Here is a 20,304-nt window from a genome sequence, read left to right as displayed (position 1 = left end):
ACCAAGACCATTAATTGATTTATTTTCTCCACGTTAGATTTGTTCCGTTTCAATACAGTATGTAAGCACGCCATATCGAATTCATAACCGAATGCTACCATCAATGTCGGAACGTTGATACGCTAGTTGTGTATGAATAATGTATACCTATGTATACAAGAGGGTCGAGTCGAATCTCATTCTTCGTTTTCGAAATTGAAAACTCCTATCGTTATGTCCAGCAATGGGATTAATGAAGGACACAACTATACATTCACCAATCCAGTGGCGACAACGTCGAGATGTCAAACTCCTATAGTTCTTTATCTTTTCATTATTACTCGTCCTATTATCGATATCACAAACCGATAATTGAATTGTTGGAATTTTTAATAAATAAATTTCATTACTTGAATATAAAAACAATAACTTTATTAAAATATAAACTTACACACGTGAATACAATTACAAAATATATTTCCACATGTTTTTTGACAATTAACTGCTATATTGATTATCTTCCAATTTTTTCTCTTTCCCTTCTAGTTCTTTCAAGTTTTCATGGCTCAGCTGCGCCATCTCCAAGATGCGTCGATACAGAAGGAATTACTAATTTGCCACAATCAAATGGTCATCTGAGTTATTCTTCCTAATATTCTAGTCTATATGAGAATTTTTCCTTTATATGGCAAAAAAATTAATATGGTGAAGCTTTTCTGTACGTATTGATACTGATTGCTATAATACAGTGGATTTAATACAATTTATTGAACTAACACTATTGCAATGGATTCCATTCCACGAACGCACGAAGGTCTGTATTATAATTACTTTATTTTTATATTACATACATTTACTATCAGATTAATTTAAATAAACTTTATGAGCTGTAATCAACAAATCAATGATTGATGTTTTATTAGGTTAGAAAGTATTTTGAATGCGTAAAAGTAATAAGAATTTGTTCATTTTAAATATGTATATATTTTATTATCATCATGTAATACAATAATTTTATTTGTATCTACAATTTTATATTTTAATTCATCAATTATCATGATATCAATTTTTATACATGCGTAAAATAACAACTCTGTCCTCTATTAATATTTATTAACATAATGTATTTTAGATATTGAAGCACAGATCCGCGAGATACAATCCAAAAAAAAAGAAATTCAAAATGCAACAACAGAAAAAGATCAAGTAGGATTGGGCAAAACAGGTTTTTATGATCAAGATATTTATGATGGAAGTAATAACAAATATGATGGTTATGTTACTTCAATTGCTGCTAATGATGAAATTGAAGTAAGTGGATTTTATTCATAAGTATTTCGTATTCTGTATTAAGAATTAATTAAATATAATTTCTTATTTAAGGATGAAGATTATGAACCTAATACATTTGGTTCAAACAAAAGAGCTGGATATAATGCACCTGCAGCTCTTCTTAATGATGTGGCACAGGTATTTTTTTCTAAATATTTATATAATGTTATATGTATTTAAGCTTATTTTGCTTATGAAGATGTAATATATAAAATGTAATTAATATGATGTTCTTTTAATTTTAATCAGAGCGACAAAGATTTTGATCCATTTGCCGATAGACGACGTCCTACTATAGCTGACAGAGAAGATGAATATAGACAAAAGAGACGAAGAATGATAATCTCCCCAGAACGAGTTGATCCTTTTGCAGAAGGTTTGTATTCTTTTTTTATTGTGAATATTATACAAAAATCCAATAATTACCAATTATTTTTTATAATATACCAAAAGGTAACAACCAAAAATATTAAAATATCTTTTGGAAATAGTACATTTTTAGTATTAATAACTGATAAAATATGTAATAGGTTGCACATAAAGATTTTATATTCATTATTATATGATTATGTAAAATATTAAAAGTTTTATTTCCTACATTCTTTTATAAGATTATTATGCATGATTTTATTCGGGAAACTTAAATTGAGTCACAAGCAATCTGTTTTTATAATAGTTCTCAGTGTGTTATTTTTGTGTTATAATGACAAGTGATATAATCCAAGTTTGTAAATATCAGCAATCCTCTCATGATGTACTCAATCATTTTTTATACTGCTGCATAGTGCTTAAAATTGTTTTTCACACATTTTGTATTTTAGACGACAATAATAAAATTTTCTATTTGTTCAAGTAATCATTTCCGGACCAATTAAATTTTGTATTTATGTGTTATAATCTGTGATATTTCTAATATTGAATTATGAATAAAAGGATTTATTGGGTTAGTTTATAAACATTATTTTATGGTAATGACCTTTTTCTTTATAATAGCACTTATGTATCAATTTCAAATAGTCAGTTTTAATATTGTGCAGCAAAAATATATAGCATGTCAATCTACTTCTTTATTTTAAATCACATGCTGTCAGTTCTCAATTTAATAAATTGCTAATTTAATAATTAGTTGCATTAATTATTTTAATTTGGGCAAAGATGCTTATGATATGATTGCTCTATTCCATCAGTACACAGCAAATTATTGCAAATTAATGATATACTTTTGCTAAGTAACAAATAACCTATGTCATAGACAATGTCTATCTTTAGTTCTTATAAGAGAAAATCCTGGATTTGGAAATTCAAAAAATTATGAAACTTTGAGAATATTTAGAGAATCCTCTTGAGTAAAAAATTATATTCTTTTATATTCGTTGTTAGGAACTATAAAATTGCCTTAACATTTTTTTCGTTTTCTTTTTTTTTTCTCACAAAAGCTTCTATTACAAAAAGTTATACTTCTTAATGTGCTTTATCGTAAAAAAAAATATTTGTTAAACAATTGTAAAAGTTACAAACAAAAAAGTTTACAAATTGTTTACAAATTTTGAAATTGTTTATATCATTAGAGAATGCTTTGCTCTTTAAAACGTAAGTATATTTACTTATCGTTTGGTATTTTTAAAATTGCGAAATTTAAGACGTGTTGAATTTATCTGAATCTGCTTTTATAATTTTTATATAGGTAGAAAGTCAAGTTCATTTAAAGAAATGTCGATGTCCTCCATATTTTAAAAAATATGATCATTGTATTAGCCTTGTTGAATTAAACATATTTTTTTTATAAACTTATTTATATCATGAAAAGTAATTCATGATATAATATTTTCAATTTTAGATGATTTAACCAGTACATTATAGATATTTTGTTGGTATTCATATCTGGTTTATATAAACATATGTTTTTTATTTATATTATTTTTATGTACTCTAAACACAACATATAATTTCTATAGTAATAAAAAATAGTTGTTTCTCTATTCGTTTTTAAACATTTTTTATTGATATACAAAATTTCAGAATTTCTAAACAATATGTAAACTTTTTGTTCAGAATTTTTTGAACTTGTTTAAATAATTTTTAGTTCTTTTTTTATAAACCAATATATTTCATTAAGATAAATAACTTTTGCTAACAGCTTTAAAAAAAAATAAAGAATGATAGGAAAAAAACTGAAGGGTGTTATTCATCTCCATAGATAGAAAACTGACAACAAAAATTCTTGTATTTCAGTGAAGGATCAATTCGTTATATATTAACAAAATTGCATAATTCCTTATAATTCAGGTTTGAAATCTACCCTTCTAAAAAAAATATAGTTGTATACAGAAATTATTAAAAAAATGTAACATGATATAAATATAAATATGATAAAACGTAAATAAAATATTATTTTTACATTTAACATTGAATTTATATCTTCTCTTCTAGAATAAAATATAGTTGGAATTATATATGCGTGTGTGTGTGCCTTTATATATATATATATATATATATATATATATATATATATATATATATATATATGTATGTATGTATATGTATACACACATATATATATAATCACAATTAACTTATAATGTTACGTCTTATCAAAACTTTAATATCTTTGGTATTATCATAAATTTTTTTGTAAAGATGATGTTCTGAGCACATGTGTGTGACCATATTTAATATTTTAGACACAAGTGTAATATATATTGCGAAAACTGGCATGAATGAAGAGAGTGAATGTGTTTCTTTTGAAAAATATACTAATAAAAACATTTTTTTCCAATCTTAGTGATGGTCAACTTAATGGAATCAACCGCTAACTGAGGATACTATATTGAAGGTCAAATGAGATTGAGTTGTTGAGGACAAAAATAAACTTTTGTTCACTAAATGGTACAATGAAATTCAATTATATTATGGTAATTTATTGTTTATTTTCTAAACATATTAAAATTAAAATAAATTCCAGTTATAATATGATAATAATTTTATATTCCAATGATGATAGAAAATCTATTGTTAAAAGTAATAACTATCTTAAAGTATTACATATGTTCCTGTTTAGATTATAAATAATTATCTATTGCAGAAAAGAAATAATCACAATATATTAATTTAATATTAGTTATCATATAATATTCTTAAATTTTTATATAAAACTTTTTTGTGGAACTTGAACAAATATTAATTCAAAATTATTTCGTATTAGTATTTGCCTTTTTTTGTTAAGTGAAGTTCTCGGTTTTAATTCTGTATGTTGAGTTTCATTGTGTCAAATATGTTAAAAATAAACTTATTCATTGAAATAGTATGAATGGTATGAGTGAAAATATTATTAATGACTAGAATGAGTTAATTTCTAGATGGCTAAAGTTTTTTTCAATATGGAAGACTTGAGCAGGACAATACAGCTTATGGCAGAAAACATTCACGTACGTATGCTATATGCCACCTACTGTTGCAGCTCTCTGAAACCCGTTGCAATAACTATATAGAATGAAATCCTATATTATTCTATATATTTGGATGTTGTAATATTTCCAAATTTTTGACAAATACTATTATTCATGCAGCGTGGAAATGAGAGTCAATCCAGTAGTTTACTTAGAATATAAACAGATATTCTAAGGGCATTAAATAAAAATTATTGAAATGAAGTGAGTAGGACCAGTCATGATTAGAAATATAAATGTAAGAATTTTTATAAATAATAGTCTAATAGTTGCGCTTTGCGTTACGTTTGATTCGTGATTACAGGTGGTAAAACTCCGGATATTGGTTCTAGGACATTTACTGAAATTATGCGGGAACAATTGCTTAAAGGAGAAGAAACTGAGGTGTGTAATGATAACTTCAAATTCTATAAAAGTTTAATAAATGTGTATATAACGGAATTATACATTATACATATACCATCAATCTTTAATACCCCCTTTACCTAAGTTATTTTAACACAGTGGTTTTGTTTTACAAAATAATTTTACTAATTAAATAACTATCTAATAATTTATAATATAATACTCTAAACTTTTAATAATATATTTATAATTGAAAATAAAATATCATCTTAATATTTAACTATACTTTTTATAAATCTAGTATTTTACTCATTTTTATTATATTTTTAAGCATAATATTAATCTAATTTTATTTGTAAATTTTTAGTTAAGAAAGAAATTAGCAGAAAAAGCCAAGGAGGGTACTTTAAAAGCAAATGGTGAACCTAAACCAGTACCTAAAAAAAGAGGACGTTGGGACCAAACAGATGATGTTCCTACGTCTAAGAAAATATCTGGAACTTCAGCTACTCCAACTTCATGGGATAATGCTGATGTGAGAATCACAATAGTTTCAAATATAACATTTTTTAATTATTATTTATATTTATTTTTATGTATTATTTATATACTATTTATTTTTCAAATAAATTTTATAGGTAACTCCAGCTGCTATTAGATGGGATGAAACTCCTGGTCATGGTAAAGGAGGAGAAACACCTGGGGCTACCCCAGGAATAAGCACTAGAATGTGGGATGCCACACCAGGGCATGCGACTCCTGGTGCTGCTACTCCTGGTAGGGAAACACCATCACATGAAAAAACTGTTTCGAGTCGTAGAAATCGTTGGGATGAAACACCAAAAACAGAAAGAGGTAAATTCAGAGTGAATGTTAAAATGAATTACTGTTTCTGAAATAGTAATAGAACAAATTGTAAGTAATATAAACATTAAAAATAGAAACACCTGGACATAGCAGTGGATGGGCCGAAACTCCCAGAACTGATAGAGTAACTGGAGATTTAATTCAAGAAACGCCAACACCATCAGCCAGTAAAAGGCGCAGTCGATGGGATGAAACGCCATCAAATCAAACGCCTGGATCCATGACACCGCAAACACCTGCTACTCCACTTACAACTCCACATCAAGCTAGTGTTTTAACTCCAAGTGGAGTTACACCCACAGGACCTAAAGCAATGGGTCTGGCAACTCCAACACCAGGACATTTGATGTCTATGACACCAGAACAATTACAAGCTTACCGCTGGGAAAAAGAAATAGATGAAAGAAATAGACCACTTTCTGATGATGAATTAGATGCTTTATTCCCGCCTGGTTATAAAGTTCTACAACCACCTGCAGGTATTTCTGTATTGTGTGCATTGATAGTAAACCTGTAAATGAAGCTATATGTATACAATTATATGTTTTTAAATCGTGTTATATTTTTAATAGGATATATACCAATACGTACACCTGCAAGAAAACTCACAGCAACACCAACTCCTATTGCTGGTACACCTCAAGGATTCTTTATTCAGACTGAAGATAAGAATGCAAAATTTGTAGACAATCAACCAAAGGGCAATTTACCATTTATGAAACCAGAAGATGCTCAATATTTTGATAAACTCTTAGTTGATGTGGATGAAGAAACTCTCAGTCCAGAAGAACAAAAAGAAAGGAAAATTATGAAACTACTTCTAAAAATTAAGAATGGTACACCACCTATGAGAAAGGCTGCTCTAAGACAAATTACAGATAAGGCAAGAGAATTTGGAGCTGGACCACTATTCAATCAAATTCTGCCTTTATTGATGTCTCCTACTCTTGAAGATCAAGAAAGGCATCTGCTTGTAAAAGTTATTGATCGTATTCTCTATAAATTAGATGATTTGGTTAGACCATATGTGCACAAGGTAAGAATATTATATTGATTAAGATCAAATATATTATTTACTTATTAGAATAATTATGATATATAAATACAATGTTTTATTTTTCATAGATTTTGGTTGTTATTGAACCTTTGTTAATTGATGAAGATTATTATGCACGTGTTGAAGGTAGAGAAATCATTTCTAATTTAGCAAAAGCCGCAGGTTTAGCTACTATGATTTCCACTATGAGACCTGACATCGATAATATTGATGAATATGTTCGTAACACAACTGCTAGAGCATTTGCTGTGGTTGCTTCTGCTTTAGGAATACCTTCACTATTACCATTCTTAAAAGCAGTATGTCGTAGTAAAAAGTCTTGGCAAGCAAGACATACAGGTATTAAAATCGTACAGCAAATCGCTATCCTTATGGGATGTGCTATATTACCACATTTGAAAAGCTTGGTCGAAATAATAGAACACGGTAAATATCAAATTATATTATATTATATTAGATTAGCTAATAAATAATATCAGAATTTTCAGTATTTTATATTTAAATAAATAATATAAGTATTCAATATTTTTTACTAAAAATGTCGACATTACTTGTTGGCTATAATATAATTTATTTACTTTCAAAGATAAATAATTTTATTTGTAGGACTGGTGGATGAACAACAAAAAGTTCGTACTATCACTGCATTAGCTATAGCAGCTTTAGCTGAAGCAGCAACACCATATGGCATTGAAAGCTTTGATTCTGTTTTAAAACCATTGTGGAAAGGTATACGGACACATAGAGGGAAAGGCTTAGCTGCATTTTTAAAAGCAATTGGATATCTTATACCGCTTATGGACGCTGAATATGCTAATTACTATACTCGCGAAGTGATGTTAATTCTTATTCGAGAATTTCAGTCTCCTGATGAAGAAATGAAAAAAATAGTTTTGAAAGTAAGATATATTTAAATTATTTACTTTAATAATTTTTCTTTTTATATAATATATAACTTACAATTTATAATTAGGTTGTCAAACAATGTTGCGGAACTGATGGCGTCGAAGCACAATATATAAAAGATGAAATTCTGCCACATTTCTTTAAACATTTTTGGAATCACCGAATGGCATTGGATCGAAGGAATTATCGACAGGTATCTTGCATTTACACACTTTTTATTTGATTAAAAATATTATGTATAAAAGTATAATGTAAATATAAATTATGTGAATATTACAGCTTGTTGACACAACCGTAGAAATAGCAAATAAAGTTGGTGCATCAGAAATTATTAATAGAGTAGTAGATGATTTAAAAGATGAAAATGAACAATATAGAAAAATGGTTATGGAAACTATCGAAAAGATAATGGGTAATTTAGGAGCAGCTGATGTCGATTCTCGTTTGGAGGAACAACTTATTGATGGTATACTATATGCATTTCAAGAGCAAACTACAGAGGTACATTATATTTTTTCTAATCGTAATACATTTTTTTATTAATTGTAATAATTGACAGTATAAATAATTATTTTTTATTATAGGATGTTGTAATGCTTAACGGCTTCGGTACTATTGTCAATACATTAGGAAAAAGAGTTAAGGCTTATTTACCTCAAATATGCGGTACCATATTATGGAGATTAAATAATAAATCTGCTAAAGTACGACAACAAGCAGCTGATCTAATTTCACGCATTGCAGTTGTTATGAAAACCTGTCAAGAAGTAAAATTAATATTCTAGAAATTTTTAAACCAAATAACATATTATACAAATTCTTAAATATAATAAACAAATTCTTAAATATTTTAGGAAAAACTTATGGGTCATCTAGGTGTTGTACTTTATGAATATTTAGGTGAAGAATATCCAGAAGTTTTAGGCAGTATTTTGGGAGCTTTAAAGGCTATTGTTAATGTGATAGGAATGACCAAGATGACTCCACCTATAAAAGATTTATTACCACGATTGACTCCTATTTTAAAAAATAGACATGAAAAGGTTATACAACTTTTATAACAAAATTATATTATTAAAAAATTATTAAATTTATTATTTTATAGGTACAAGAAAATTGTATCGATCTTGTAGGTAGAATAGCAGACAGAGGACCCGAATACGTATCCGCTCGCGAATGGATGAGGATATGTTTTGAACTTTTAGAATTATTAAAAGCACATAAAAAAGCAATTAGACGAGCAACCGTAAATACTTTCGGTTATATTGCAAAAGCTATTGGGTAAATACCAAACCAAAAAATATTACAAATAAATGAAATAATAATAAAAATTAATTAATAATCAAATTAAAAAAAAAATATTTACGTTTTCAGACCACATGATGTTTTAGCCACACTTTTAAATAATTTAAAAGTTCAAGAACGTCAGAATCGTGTATGCACAACCGTAGCTATAGCCATAGTTGCAGAAACATGTAGTCCATTTACAGTTTTACCAGCATTGATGAATGAATACAGAGTACCTGAATTAAATGTCCAAAATGGTGTACTAAAATCTTTATCTTTTTTATTTGAATATATTGGAGAAATGGGAAAAGATTATATCTATGCTGTTAGTCCATTATTAGAAGATGCACTCATGGATAGGTAAGTTTATTGTATAAATACATACTTTTTTATTGTGAGAACATATTGATATAATGATATAACAATTTCAATGACATTACAGTATATTGACAATTAATTTTATTACATAATAGGGATTTAGTACATAGACAAACAGCTTGTGCAGCTATTAAACATATGGCACTTGGTGTTTATGGTTTTGGCTGCGAAGACGCATTAATTCATTTATTAAATCATGTATGGCCCAATGTTTTTGAAACTTCTCCACATTTGGTGCAAGCATTTATGGATGCAGTTGATGGTTTACGTGTTGCACTTGGTCCAATAAAAATATTACAATATACATTACAGGTATATTAATCTTATATAGATTCCATTTAAATGTTGTGTATGTAGATATTCGGTTTATTTAGCAATATTAATATTATTTTCTATATATACCTTATTTTGTTTTTTTACTTTAGGGTTTATTTCATCCCGCTAGAAAAGTTCGAGATGTGTATTGGAAAATATATAATTCTCTTTATATTGGTGGACAAGATGCTCTTGTTGCTGGTTATCCACGAATTATGAATGATCCAAAGAATCAATATATAAGATACGAATTGGACTATATTTTGTAATAAATAAGTACAATGTGCAAACTATGTAATATCTATGACAATTATTACAATCAATTTATAATACATTATAAAAAATGTGTTTCATATTATATTGAATCAAATTAATATAGCTACAATATTTATTTTTTGTTTGCTTTATTGAATAAACCATATAAATAGTTTAAGAAAATTTCTATTTAAATTAGTAATTATGATTATTAATAAAACTGTAAAAATAAAAGCCTATGTAACAATTGTATCTAATTGATTTCGCAATATTATATATTTTTGAATAATTATAATAGTACACAAAATCTAATTTTAAGCATGTTGAAGATATTGCATAAACATTTTAAATATATTTATCTATACAGTCAAATTATAATAAGAAAACAATCCGTGATGCATTAATACTCTTAATGTTTTCGATCTTGTATATGAAAAATTTCATATTATTGTTATTTCCATCAATAATTCTAAAGGTACTTGAATCGTTTCACTTTTTCTCTGATTATTTTCAAGAAGTTAATTATCAGAAAAAAGAAGAAATTGTAACGATTAAACGAAATACATGCAATATGCACTTGCATAAATCTATGTAAATTCAAATTCCATCGAAAAGAATTATATTGCGATTACGTTTTACAAAAGTTGTTCCCGCCAAATAATTCTTGCATGATAAAAAAAAATATTTAGTCGTTGCCAACTATATAAACCGAATATGATTCAAACATATCAACCAGAGCATTTTTACATTGCAAAACATTATTCGAAGAGAACAATTTCAGTTCAACAAATGATATTTATGTAACGATAAGACAGAAGACAAGTTGAAGTATTTTGAATTCAAGCTCGATAAGAAAGATTTATATATAAATGTGATAATCAAAATTATGAAATCATCGTTCGAAAAGTCAGTTTTCGTTAGGTTGGTATAATTTGTCCTCACGGTAGTTTCCGGTCTTCACGGTGTATGCCAGGTGTAAATGCATGCATTTTCACAAGCCGCCGTGAAAAACGCGCTTTGTCAAGAATTGATGAACCTTTATGTGAATTAAAATTGGTATGGTGTATGTAATAATACTTGGAATACATTGTCGATTTATATTATCATAACGGAATAATAGTAAACTACGGTCAACTGTTTTGCATTATTATTCGTGATAGCGTTCACTTATTACGTACGTGCATCATCAGTTAAAAAACACATCGGTCTCTGTATTCATGTCAATTTGTCATCGTTGTACCATCGTATCGTTTAAAAAGAACGTAAGAACAAATAAACCGTCCAATCTTCTTTGTTTTTTGTTTTCTTCTTTAACGCATAAAAATAAAAAGAAAACTTCTTGTTTGTAAGATCGATTATCAAGCAACAAAAGCCGCAAACGAGCGGATGTTAAGTGATTTTGACATCAAGCGTTGACATGCCGCTTCTTCGTAAGCAGCCGTTTCAACGTCTTCACGTCTCCTCCGACTTTAAGGATGACGATGAGGTTTTCCACTGTGAAGTTACTAATGAGATCTTCAAAGACTACAAGTAAGTTAATAACATTAAGAAAAATTGTATTAAGAAAAACTTTGTAATTTTATTGTGTTCATTTGGATTTACTCTCTTTATAATGTTTACTTTAATATTTAGGATTATATTCGTATCTTTTTTAATAGTATAGAATATTGTTTTTATTTATTTATTTACCTTAAAACATATTTAATTTATTTAGCTTTGAAATGATAGCAAAAGTGCTCATTTATTTTGAAGTTTTATCTTTTAGATAAATATTATATAGCTATTACTATTAATAATTCTTTATTTGAGAAGTTGTGCAATTCATTTATTAATATTATATGTTGCAGTGAATTTTGTGAAAGAATTATTCTATGCAACTCTCTTATATGGTCATGCAGTATCACGGGAAGAACTAATATGACATATGAAGAAGCATTGCAATGTGAAGAAAATGCTAAAAAAAGTCTAAAGGAGTTTCCGATGGAAGTATGATATATTTATATATAATATTATTCCATATTATGTTATTTGTTTTCCTATTTAATGAGTCATAGTGACAGTACATTAAACAGAAGTATTTAAACATACTTTAGACTGTGTTATGCATGTAATACTTATTATTTGGACTATACTGTTGCATTACTTCTCTTATATCTTAGGACCTTATTTTTCATAGTTACGGATTCCTATATTATACCTTGCCAGTAAAACAAATAGATCATCTTTTAATGAAATGGTAGAGGATGTTTACCAATTTGCAAGAGATCGATACTTTGTTGGTGAAATGGTTGAAGCAAGTTTTACTGAAGAATCATGGTGTGATTGTCATGTTCTCCAAGTTATTGAACCAACAGAACAACAACTTAAACCTTATACTAAAGATACTAGCAGGTACATATTTTATTTCTACATAAATATTTAAATATTTTCATCGATTTAATTATTATAATCGTAGGAGTCCACAAGAACATCAGTATCATCCACCAGCCAAGTTATTTCGTTATGAAGTAGAACAATTAGATTGTGGAGATTCTGATGTTAGTCAACTTATGATAGTAGAAGCTGGACAAGTAAGAAGACGAAAACAGCATTATAGTAGGGAACGTAATAAAATATTTCTCCGTCAGCTCTGTGAACAAAATGAAAATGGTATATGGATAGTTAAGGTTAGCAGAATGTAACATTTATTATATTTGTAATGTAAATAATTTGTAATTTGAATGTAATAATTATTATATTCATAATATTTGCTATATTTTAATTTGTTATTTTCCTTAGGAGAGTGTCTTACAAAAATATGGTATCAGTAAAGTACGTTTTGATACAATATTTACTGGTCCTGCACCTGATTTTTCTATGCGTACCAAAAAAGTAGTAAAACATAAACAAGAATCTATAGAAAAATTCCTTACTTCAGATGTATCCAAACATAGAACCTTTGAAAAACCTGACCCATTAAAAAAAGTGAATGAAACTGGAATAGTTGTGAAAAAATATAGAAAACCAAGGTAAGGTTTTTCTATTATACTTAATAAAAAATTACATGATATTATAAGATTTTCTTAATGCTTTAAAGTTTATCAACAGAACAAATGGCAAATTTAAAGAAGACCTTAAAGCCAAAGCTCTTGAAGAAAAAGCAAAACGTAAAGAGGAAAGAGTATTGAAAAGTGAACGAAAAAAAGAAGAGAAACAAAAATTAGCCGCTCTTGCTGCATATGTAAGACAATGGAATAAACCACGAGAAGATCTCGAATGTGAAGATCTTCGTCCTATTCCAGAATCTGTCCCAATTAATTCTAGTATACCTAATGAAAAGTTTGGTGATTGTGCATTTATCTTAGAATTTCTGGAGTTCTTCAACGAAGAGTTAGAAGTTGTTTCATATTTTCCTGGTGGCTTTAACCTTGATTTATTAGAGAGATCAATGTTAACCAAAGAAGCTTCTGGACCATGGAGCGATTTATTACAGTTACTACTGTCAAATATTTTCAAATACCAAGCAGCAGAGGAAGATGAAATTCATGCACATGCGTCTAACATAGTAGTTGATATTAATATATATGAAGGAGTATCATCTATGGAAAAATCAGTAAAATTAGCAACCATAGCTTCTAAATGGTGTCAAACACAACATGGATGCAAGTTATCAGAGCTTACATTAGATCATACAACATTAAGTGAGATTTTAAGACAGCATTTATTAAGTTCTGGTGGTCGAATAAGCGAAGCTGCTTCAAAATGGCGCTATTCTCAACGAGGTATGAATTAGATTTCTTCTTATATCTGTGAAAACATTACAATAAAATATGATTTATTGTTAGGTGGATATACAAATCTTGATGATCCTGCACTTCTCTTAAGAATAAATGAAACATATATTTTAAGATTGTTAGGTCATCGTAATGTTTGTGAATTTAATTTAGATGACAAATTAAAATTAGTAACATGTCTCATAAATCAATTACTTACTTTTGCTTCGATACGTGATTTTATTGAAGAAAGACATGAAAAACTTCATCAAGCAAAGAAAGAATTAAAACTATTTATTATTGCTGAACAAAAAAAAGGGAAGGAAGAAAAAGAGAAATTGAAAGAAAAAGAAGGAAAACTAGACGACGAGGATCAGAAACCGAAGAAAATTACACGTGGTAATTGCGAGGAAGAGAAAAAAAGAGAAGAATATGAATATAAATTAAAAGAATTGCAGGAAGCATCCAGAGACAACAAAATGATGGTATATTTAGGTGCAGATAGAGCTCATAGGAGATATTGGAGATTCTTATCAATACCAGGTTATTTTAAATTAATAGATATATTTCTAGTTATAAAGTAATTAATTTCATGCTTCCTTTCTGTAATAATATATTATTAATTGCAAACTATATTGCCTTTTCACATATAGGCTTATTTGTGGAAAATGATGAATGGTGGCCAGGTAATTGTCTTCCTGAAGGAACTCCATATAATCCAGAGTTAAAAGATAGAGAAGCAACGTACGCATATTTAAGAAATAAATTTGAAGATGAATTTAGTGATAAAGAAAACAGTTTTAAAAAAGCTAGAAAATCACCAAAAAAAGTTACATTTTCTGAGAAAAATGGTGTTAAATCTCCTAGAAAAGATTTTAAACATGAGTTAACAGATATTAGACATAATTTAATGGCATGTACAGGAGATAAAGATTGTCCTATACACTGGAAGAGATGTGGATCTAAATGGAGTTTTTATGGGAAAATAGAAGATATAGAAACTTTAATAAATTCTTTAAGTAAAAGAGGAATTAGAGAAGGTGAATTACGTAATAACCTAGAACATGAAATGTCTAGTTTAATATCTGTAATTGAGGAATGCCCCAGACATAAATTGAATCCTGAAGTTGTAAGTATCTTGATTGTAATTATGAAATACAAGATTACATACAAATTTACTGTTTGTATTAGTTTTCAGAACCTGTAAAAGGACAGGTCAATAAGACTGGAAAGAAAAATAAATATGAAAATGCTAACCTAAATTTTCCTACTAACTTGTCAGTTGATAATGTAATGGAAATGACATTAAGAGATTTTATTTTAGACTTTGAGGAAAAAATTAAAGGTGGTTGTTTAGGAAATTTAAAAGTTATTGATCGAGATTCATGGAGGAAAGCAATAAATAATGAGAGTTATGATAAACAATGTGAAAAATTAGTATATGGTATAAATGAGATTGATGCAGATGTTGCTCCTAATATTGTATTGGATAAAGTAAAAAATGAATCCAAACAAAGTAGACCTGGTACTCCAGATTCAGAAATTAGTAGTATTAATATAAGAAATTATAAAGATCCTGGAAAGTACCTTGGTCCTCCTAATGAAAATGAAATTTATCCAGATCCGAAACAACAAACAAATATTAAACAAATGGCTTGTGCTATTTTACAGCTATCTCATGCTATAGAACAACGGTACTTAAAAAAGCCATTAGGTACAGATGAAAAGGATAAAAAATGGTCTTGTGAAGAAGCTCGAGACAAATGGGAACAATCTCTTATGGCTTCAACGAGCTGGTCTCAATTATTTGTGCACTTAAATACTTTAGAAAATAGTATTGCATGGGGTAGAAGCGCATTTAATGCTCAATGTCGAGTATGTCGAAGACGAAGAGATGCAGAAAATATGCTACTGTGTGATGGATGTAATAAAGGCCATCATCTGTACTGTTTAAAACCAAAATTAAATGTAAGCCTCTCATTCGTACTTTTATCATTTTTTACTATGCAAATATCATTGCATATGTAAAAGCAAATCATATGTACTTTTTAGGCAGTACCTGAAGGAGATTGGTTTTGTTCTACTTGTAAACCACCAGAAATAAAACCAAAAGAAAAAGTTAAGAAACGAAGAAAATTTGAAGATGAAATTGATGAAGATTTAATTTTAACCAAAGAAACTCGACATAATCGTGCCAAACGTATTCCTGGGAGTGAAGATGAAGAAGATCAAGATAAAGATCAAAAAGATGAAATGGAAGAAGGAAGTGATGAAGACATGTAAGTAATATTATTAAAATATAGAAATAAGACCATAATTATAAATGAAAATTCAATTATTTGGCAGAAACAAATCAATTAATGTATGTTCTTCGTGTAAAAGTGGTGGAAAGCTCGTTAGTTGTGATATCTGTTCAAATCATTTTCATTTGGAATGCATTGAACCTCCTTTGTTGAGAATGCCAAGAGGCAGGTGGTCTTGTATAAGTTGCAAAGAAAGAAGAAAACCTATTTCTAAATTTGGTAAGAATTCTTTTAATATTACAGTAAACAATGAATTGTCTAGTCTTGTTGAAAGATGGTAAAAATTAAAAAATAAGTTATGCACTGATTGCCATTTTACTATAAGTTTTGGTATATTAGGAGTAATCAAAACCTGATAAGGAAAAAATATATGGATGCTTTATCGTTGTAATCTTAACAGTGTTTGAAGATTTCTTAGTTTTTACTGTGTTCTTAGTGAGGGGGCGTGAAAGGGAAAGAGACAAGGAGAGGTTGTGCGCAGCAGCAGCACGCTCTCGCATCCATGGCTTTGCCAAGAGCCTCCTCACTACAGAATCTACAGACTGGGATGGTCTGTATTATACCCTTTTCTATAAATGTCTAATTTTTTCTAAAGATGCTCATAAATATTTTTACAGATAAGTAGTGGCATTTCGTAGCATTTTTTAATATATAACCATTGTTATATATGATACATAAACAGAATGCCTCATTTAAAATTGAACACTTAAATATTTCTCTTGGATTGAGTAATAAGAAAAAGTAATACAAGATAAATAAAATCACGTTTGAATGGAAAAAATATAGGAATGTTAATCTTACCTACTTCAATCCAACTGATGTATTTTTTAAATCATAGTGCTTAAATTATTCCACAAGAGTATATTATAGTAAATTAAATAACAAATGAATAAAAAAGAGACTGTTAGATTTTTCTTTGGGATTGTTTTCAATCATCTTTACTATTTACTTTGAACAACTTATTTCCGTCAAGACATGAAAAAATGTGTTATTATCACAGTATTAATATAGAAAAACATAATTTCAGATATGTATTGATTTATTGAACTATTAATGGCACCAGTGATCTTAAAATGTACTATTTCTATATTGTTTGCATTTAAACGTGATTTTTTCGTTTAAGTTCATTTTATGTTTAAAAAGATATACCCTCCGAATATAATATTTTATAAGCCATATTACAATGACAAAAACGTTTTATTAAAAAATAGAAAAAATGTTTTATATTTAATTATTTCCCTTGAATGTATTCTTGTCCTGTTATATTTTTTCATATCACCCAATCCAAAGGAAATATTTAGACGTTCGATTTTAAGTAGGATATCCCGTATATACATATTAAATGGGAACACTTAAATATCTCTGTTATTTATGATTTTATGGAAAATGTCATTAAGACAAAATTATACCGCTTGAAAGGACACATCTAATGATGGAAAGAATTTTTTCTCAAGATCATTTTTTTAAGATTTCAAGGTCATCGGTATTATTTTAACTAAAACTATGAATTTTTTTTGCATGAATTCACTTCTCATGCTATTCTAAACAAAAAAAGTACAAGGATACAAGAATATTGACATAAATGTTAATATAAAAAATATCTAGTAATTCACGCAATTGTAACAAGTCAAATCTTCTTTTTGATTGAAGTTAGCCAAAAATTTTAGAAAAAAAGATGGAAGATTCAAGGTGAACTACATATTCTTGATCATATATTTTCTCAAGTGCATTATATACATGTGCATGTGCAATTGAAAAAAATGCATGTGTATGAGTATTTGAAAAACAATAATGCATATGCATTTGCAAAAAAAATATCGTGAATATGTAATCCATTTGGAACCATTCAACTTTTTCTTCTAACATTTTTTCCAACTAAATCCAAAAAATAGCTTGTTACAGTTACGTGTGTTACTAGACATTTTTTCAAAATACCTTATTAACTAATTATTTTTTGACATTGTAGCTTTACATTTATTTATTTAGAATAGCACGAGAAATTATGCAAAAATCATTTAAAATGCAAATAGATACAGAAAAATTCATAGGTTTCCATTTTTAAAAATACCAATAACTTTGAAATCTTGTAAAAAAAATGATCTCTAGAAAAAATAATTTTCATCATTAGATGTACCCTTTCAAATAGTGTAACTTTGTCTTAAGAACTTTTTCCATAAAATCATAAATAATGAAGGTATTCAAGTATTCTGATTTAAATAGCCCATCCTGTATATGCTGAAGTATATGAAATGAATTGCATGTTTCAAAACTGCATTGTTGTAAAACTGCAAATATGTTTTTCTATAATCGTTTTTGTGTTAATTAAAAAAATAACAGCTTATAATTTTAAAACATTTATATTATATTTTTGATGTAGATAATATTTAACAGTAAACTTTATTCTATTTCATATATATACAATTTGATTAATATATAACAATTATTTTAAGTATTATTATGACCTTAACATAATATTACATTTTAATAAATGAAGATATCTATATTTTCCAGCAGATAGTAATTCAGATGATACAGAACCAAGGCAAACTCGTAGAGCAACAAAAAGAGCTGCAGAGAATTTCCAAGAAGACAAAACAGTTAAAGGATATATGACGAAGTTACAAGAGTTATTATTAGATATCAGACATCATAGAGATTCGTGGCCTTTTCTTTCTCCTGTCACAAAGGATGAGGTTCCAGATTATCATGACATTATATCTAACCCTATGGACTTTGGTACAATCAAATACAAACTTGGAAATGGAGGGTATGAAAACTTACAACAATTTTTTAATGACTGTCACTTGGTCTTTGAAAATTGTCAAGCATATAATCAGGAACATAGTTCGGTTTATAAGTAAGTAAAATTAAAAACGAAATAGAATATTTTATATTAGTTCGGATGCCAGAGATTTTGAGAGTAGGTAGGAACTTCTACAGGCATTAATATATTTAAATTTATTCGATAATATGAATATATATGTTAGTCTTAAATACACTGTAACTTTTTATTAATTAGAAATTTCCTAAATTTCTGAAGATATTTATTTTTATTATTTTCGTAAAATTTTAAGTATTTTTGATTTTCTATGTTAACAAGATTAAACATATAATCCAAAATTATATTCAACATATATGTTAATATAAGCATCTTATTTGTGCATGCCATATTAGATATTACATACTTATACTAACTGTATATAGAAAAAGTTAGGTAAAATGGGCATACATTACTTTGATAGTTTTTAAAATTTAAGTTATGGTTGTGAGATGATAATTTAAGATGACAGTTATATACATATGGTATGTGTTTAATTTGTATTGTATATATTTAATATATATATTGTACATAAATATTAGTAAAATCAGATTGAGAACAACTGTACTAACAAAGAAGGAAGAATCTTTGGCCTCCGAACATATGAATTAGTATATTTAATTAGAGTAAGGCTATGTCCTTTTAAAAATAGTTATGTTTATAGGGCAGGTTCAAGATTATTGAAGTATTTCGAGAAGCGATGCAAGGAAATAGGATTGAATTTTGAAGATGACACAGGACAGTCAATTGCTAAAAAGCCAAAATTAAACAGGAGCGATACCAATGAAAATGGCATTGAAAACGAAGAAAATTTAGAAGTTTTAAAGAAGAGATAAAAACAACGCACGTTTTATGTTTTACTCTAAAAGATTGAGTTTGCTTATTTAAAAATGCAACATTTAAGTATTTATAAAATATTCAACTGAATGCTTAGATAATATAATAATGATTACTATTTACGAATTTACACATCTGAACAATAGATCTTGCTAATTCAGAATACATTATATTATGTGGTAAATGTGTGGTTCTTTTTACAAAATTTTCAAAAATTAGTATAATAGCACTTGGTTTTTTTCCGAAGATCAGCTTGTTTATAAACAATTAAAAACTTTAGGCTGGGCCTACGCAAATATATGGTACAAATTATTATTATTCATTACACTGTACAGCGGTCATTGAAACAGTCCTTTGTAACTGTGTATGTTTTATACAATTAATTTGGTAATAAATATTTTCAAAATCAATCAAGTGTTCACATTTA

At 27.8% G+C, this 20,304-nt stretch overlaps 2 protein-coding genes across 13 annotated transcripts; both read left to right on the top strand.

The window, feature by feature from the left end:
* Window positions 1-567: 567 nt before the first annotated feature.
* LOC124427679 (splicing factor 3B subunit 1) lies at window positions 568-10,306 on the top strand. 6 transcript variants are annotated; one of them, XM_046970908.1, is made up of 19 exons: window positions 569-793; window positions 1,112-1,290; window positions 1,363-1,449; window positions 1,561-1,687; window positions 5,062-5,141; window positions 5,470-5,637; window positions 5,741-5,957; window positions 6,044-6,448; window positions 6,542-7,005; window positions 7,095-7,452; window positions 7,633-7,925; window positions 8,000-8,125; window positions 8,212-8,433; window positions 8,517-8,699; window positions 8,787-8,975; window positions 9,038-9,213; window positions 9,307-9,579; window positions 9,693-9,909; window positions 10,023-10,306. In XM_046970908.1, the coding sequence occupies exons 1-19, from the start codon at window positions 766-768 to the stop codon at window positions 10,179-10,181; spliced, it is 3,951 nt and encodes a 1,316-aa protein (XP_046826864.1). In that variant the 5' UTR covers window positions 569-765; the 3' UTR covers window positions 10,182-10,306. The 6 variants fall into 6 exon arrangements, with proteins under 6 accessions (XP_046826869.1, XP_046826864.1, XP_046826868.1 ...); XM_046970912.1 differs by lacking the exons at window positions 569-793; window positions 1,112-1,290; window positions 1,363-1,449; window positions 1,561-1,687 and adding exons at window positions 3,861-4,736; window positions 4,878-4,961; XM_046970913.1 differs by lacking the exons at window positions 9,307-9,579; window positions 9,693-9,909; window positions 10,023-10,306 and having other exon boundaries at window positions 568-793; window positions 9,066-9,206.
* A 245-nt stretch (window positions 10,307-10,551) lies between these two features.
* LOC124427678 (bromodomain adjacent to zinc finger domain protein 1A) lies at window positions 10,552-20,287 on the top strand. 7 transcript variants are annotated; one of them, XM_046970902.1, is made up of 15 exons: window positions 10,552-11,223; window positions 11,518-11,697; window positions 12,015-12,153; window positions 12,344-12,558; window positions 12,623-12,833; window positions 12,946-13,175; window positions 13,255-13,928; window positions 13,992-14,462; window positions 14,573-15,048; window positions 15,111-15,887; window positions 15,972-16,198; window positions 16,266-16,441; window positions 16,659-16,772; window positions 18,734-19,079; window positions 19,693-20,287. In XM_046970902.1, exons 2-15 carry the CDS (start codon window positions 11,585-11,587, stop codon window positions 19,874-19,876), a joined length of 4,353 nt encoding a protein of 1,450 aa, XP_046826858.1. In that variant the 5' UTR covers window positions 10,552-11,223; window positions 11,518-11,584; the 3' UTR covers window positions 19,877-20,287. The 7 variants fall into 7 exon arrangements, with proteins under 7 accessions (XP_046826858.1, XP_046826859.1, XP_046826860.1 ...); XM_046970903.1 differs by having other exon boundaries at window positions 10,552-11,429; window positions 18,737-19,079; XM_046970904.1 differs by having other exon boundaries at window positions 10,552-11,429; window positions 19,705-20,287.
* The last annotated feature ends 17 nt before the right edge of the window (window positions 20,288-20,304 follow it).

This window comes from Vespa crabro, chromosome 10, assembly GCF_910589235.1.
Source record: "Vespa crabro chromosome 10, iyVesCrab1.2, whole genome shotgun sequence".
NCBI classification, from domain to species: domain Eukaryota; kingdom Metazoa; phylum Arthropoda; class Insecta; order Hymenoptera; family Vespidae; genus Vespa; species Vespa crabro.
Note: the sequence above shows the minus strand (reverse complement) of the source record. Positions and strands in the feature narration are given on the sequence as shown.

Coding starts and splice junctions, on each gene's coding strand:
- LOC124427679 (XM_046970908.1), top strand. CDS start 766: ATGGATTCCATTCCACGAACGCACGAAG. Junction 1,688..5,061: donor AGTTGATCCTTTTGCAGAAG/GTTTGTATTCTT, acceptor TCGTGATTACAG/GTGGTAAAACTCCGGATATT. Junction 7,926..7,999: donor TGAAAAAAATAGTTTTGAAA/GTAAGATATATT, acceptor ATTTATAATTAG/GTTGTCAAACAATGTTGCGG.
- LOC124427678 (XM_046970902.1), top strand. CDS start 11,585: ATGCCGCTTCTTCGTAAGCAGCCGTTTCAACGTCTTCACGTCTCCTCC. Junction 13,929..13,991: donor ATGGCGCTATTCTCAACGAG/GTATGAATTAGA, acceptor ATTTATTGTTAG/GTGGATATACAAATCTTGAT. Junction 14,463..14,572: donor GAGATTCTTATCAATACCAG/GTTATTTTAAAT, acceptor TTTCACATATAG/GCTTATTTGTGGAAAATGAT.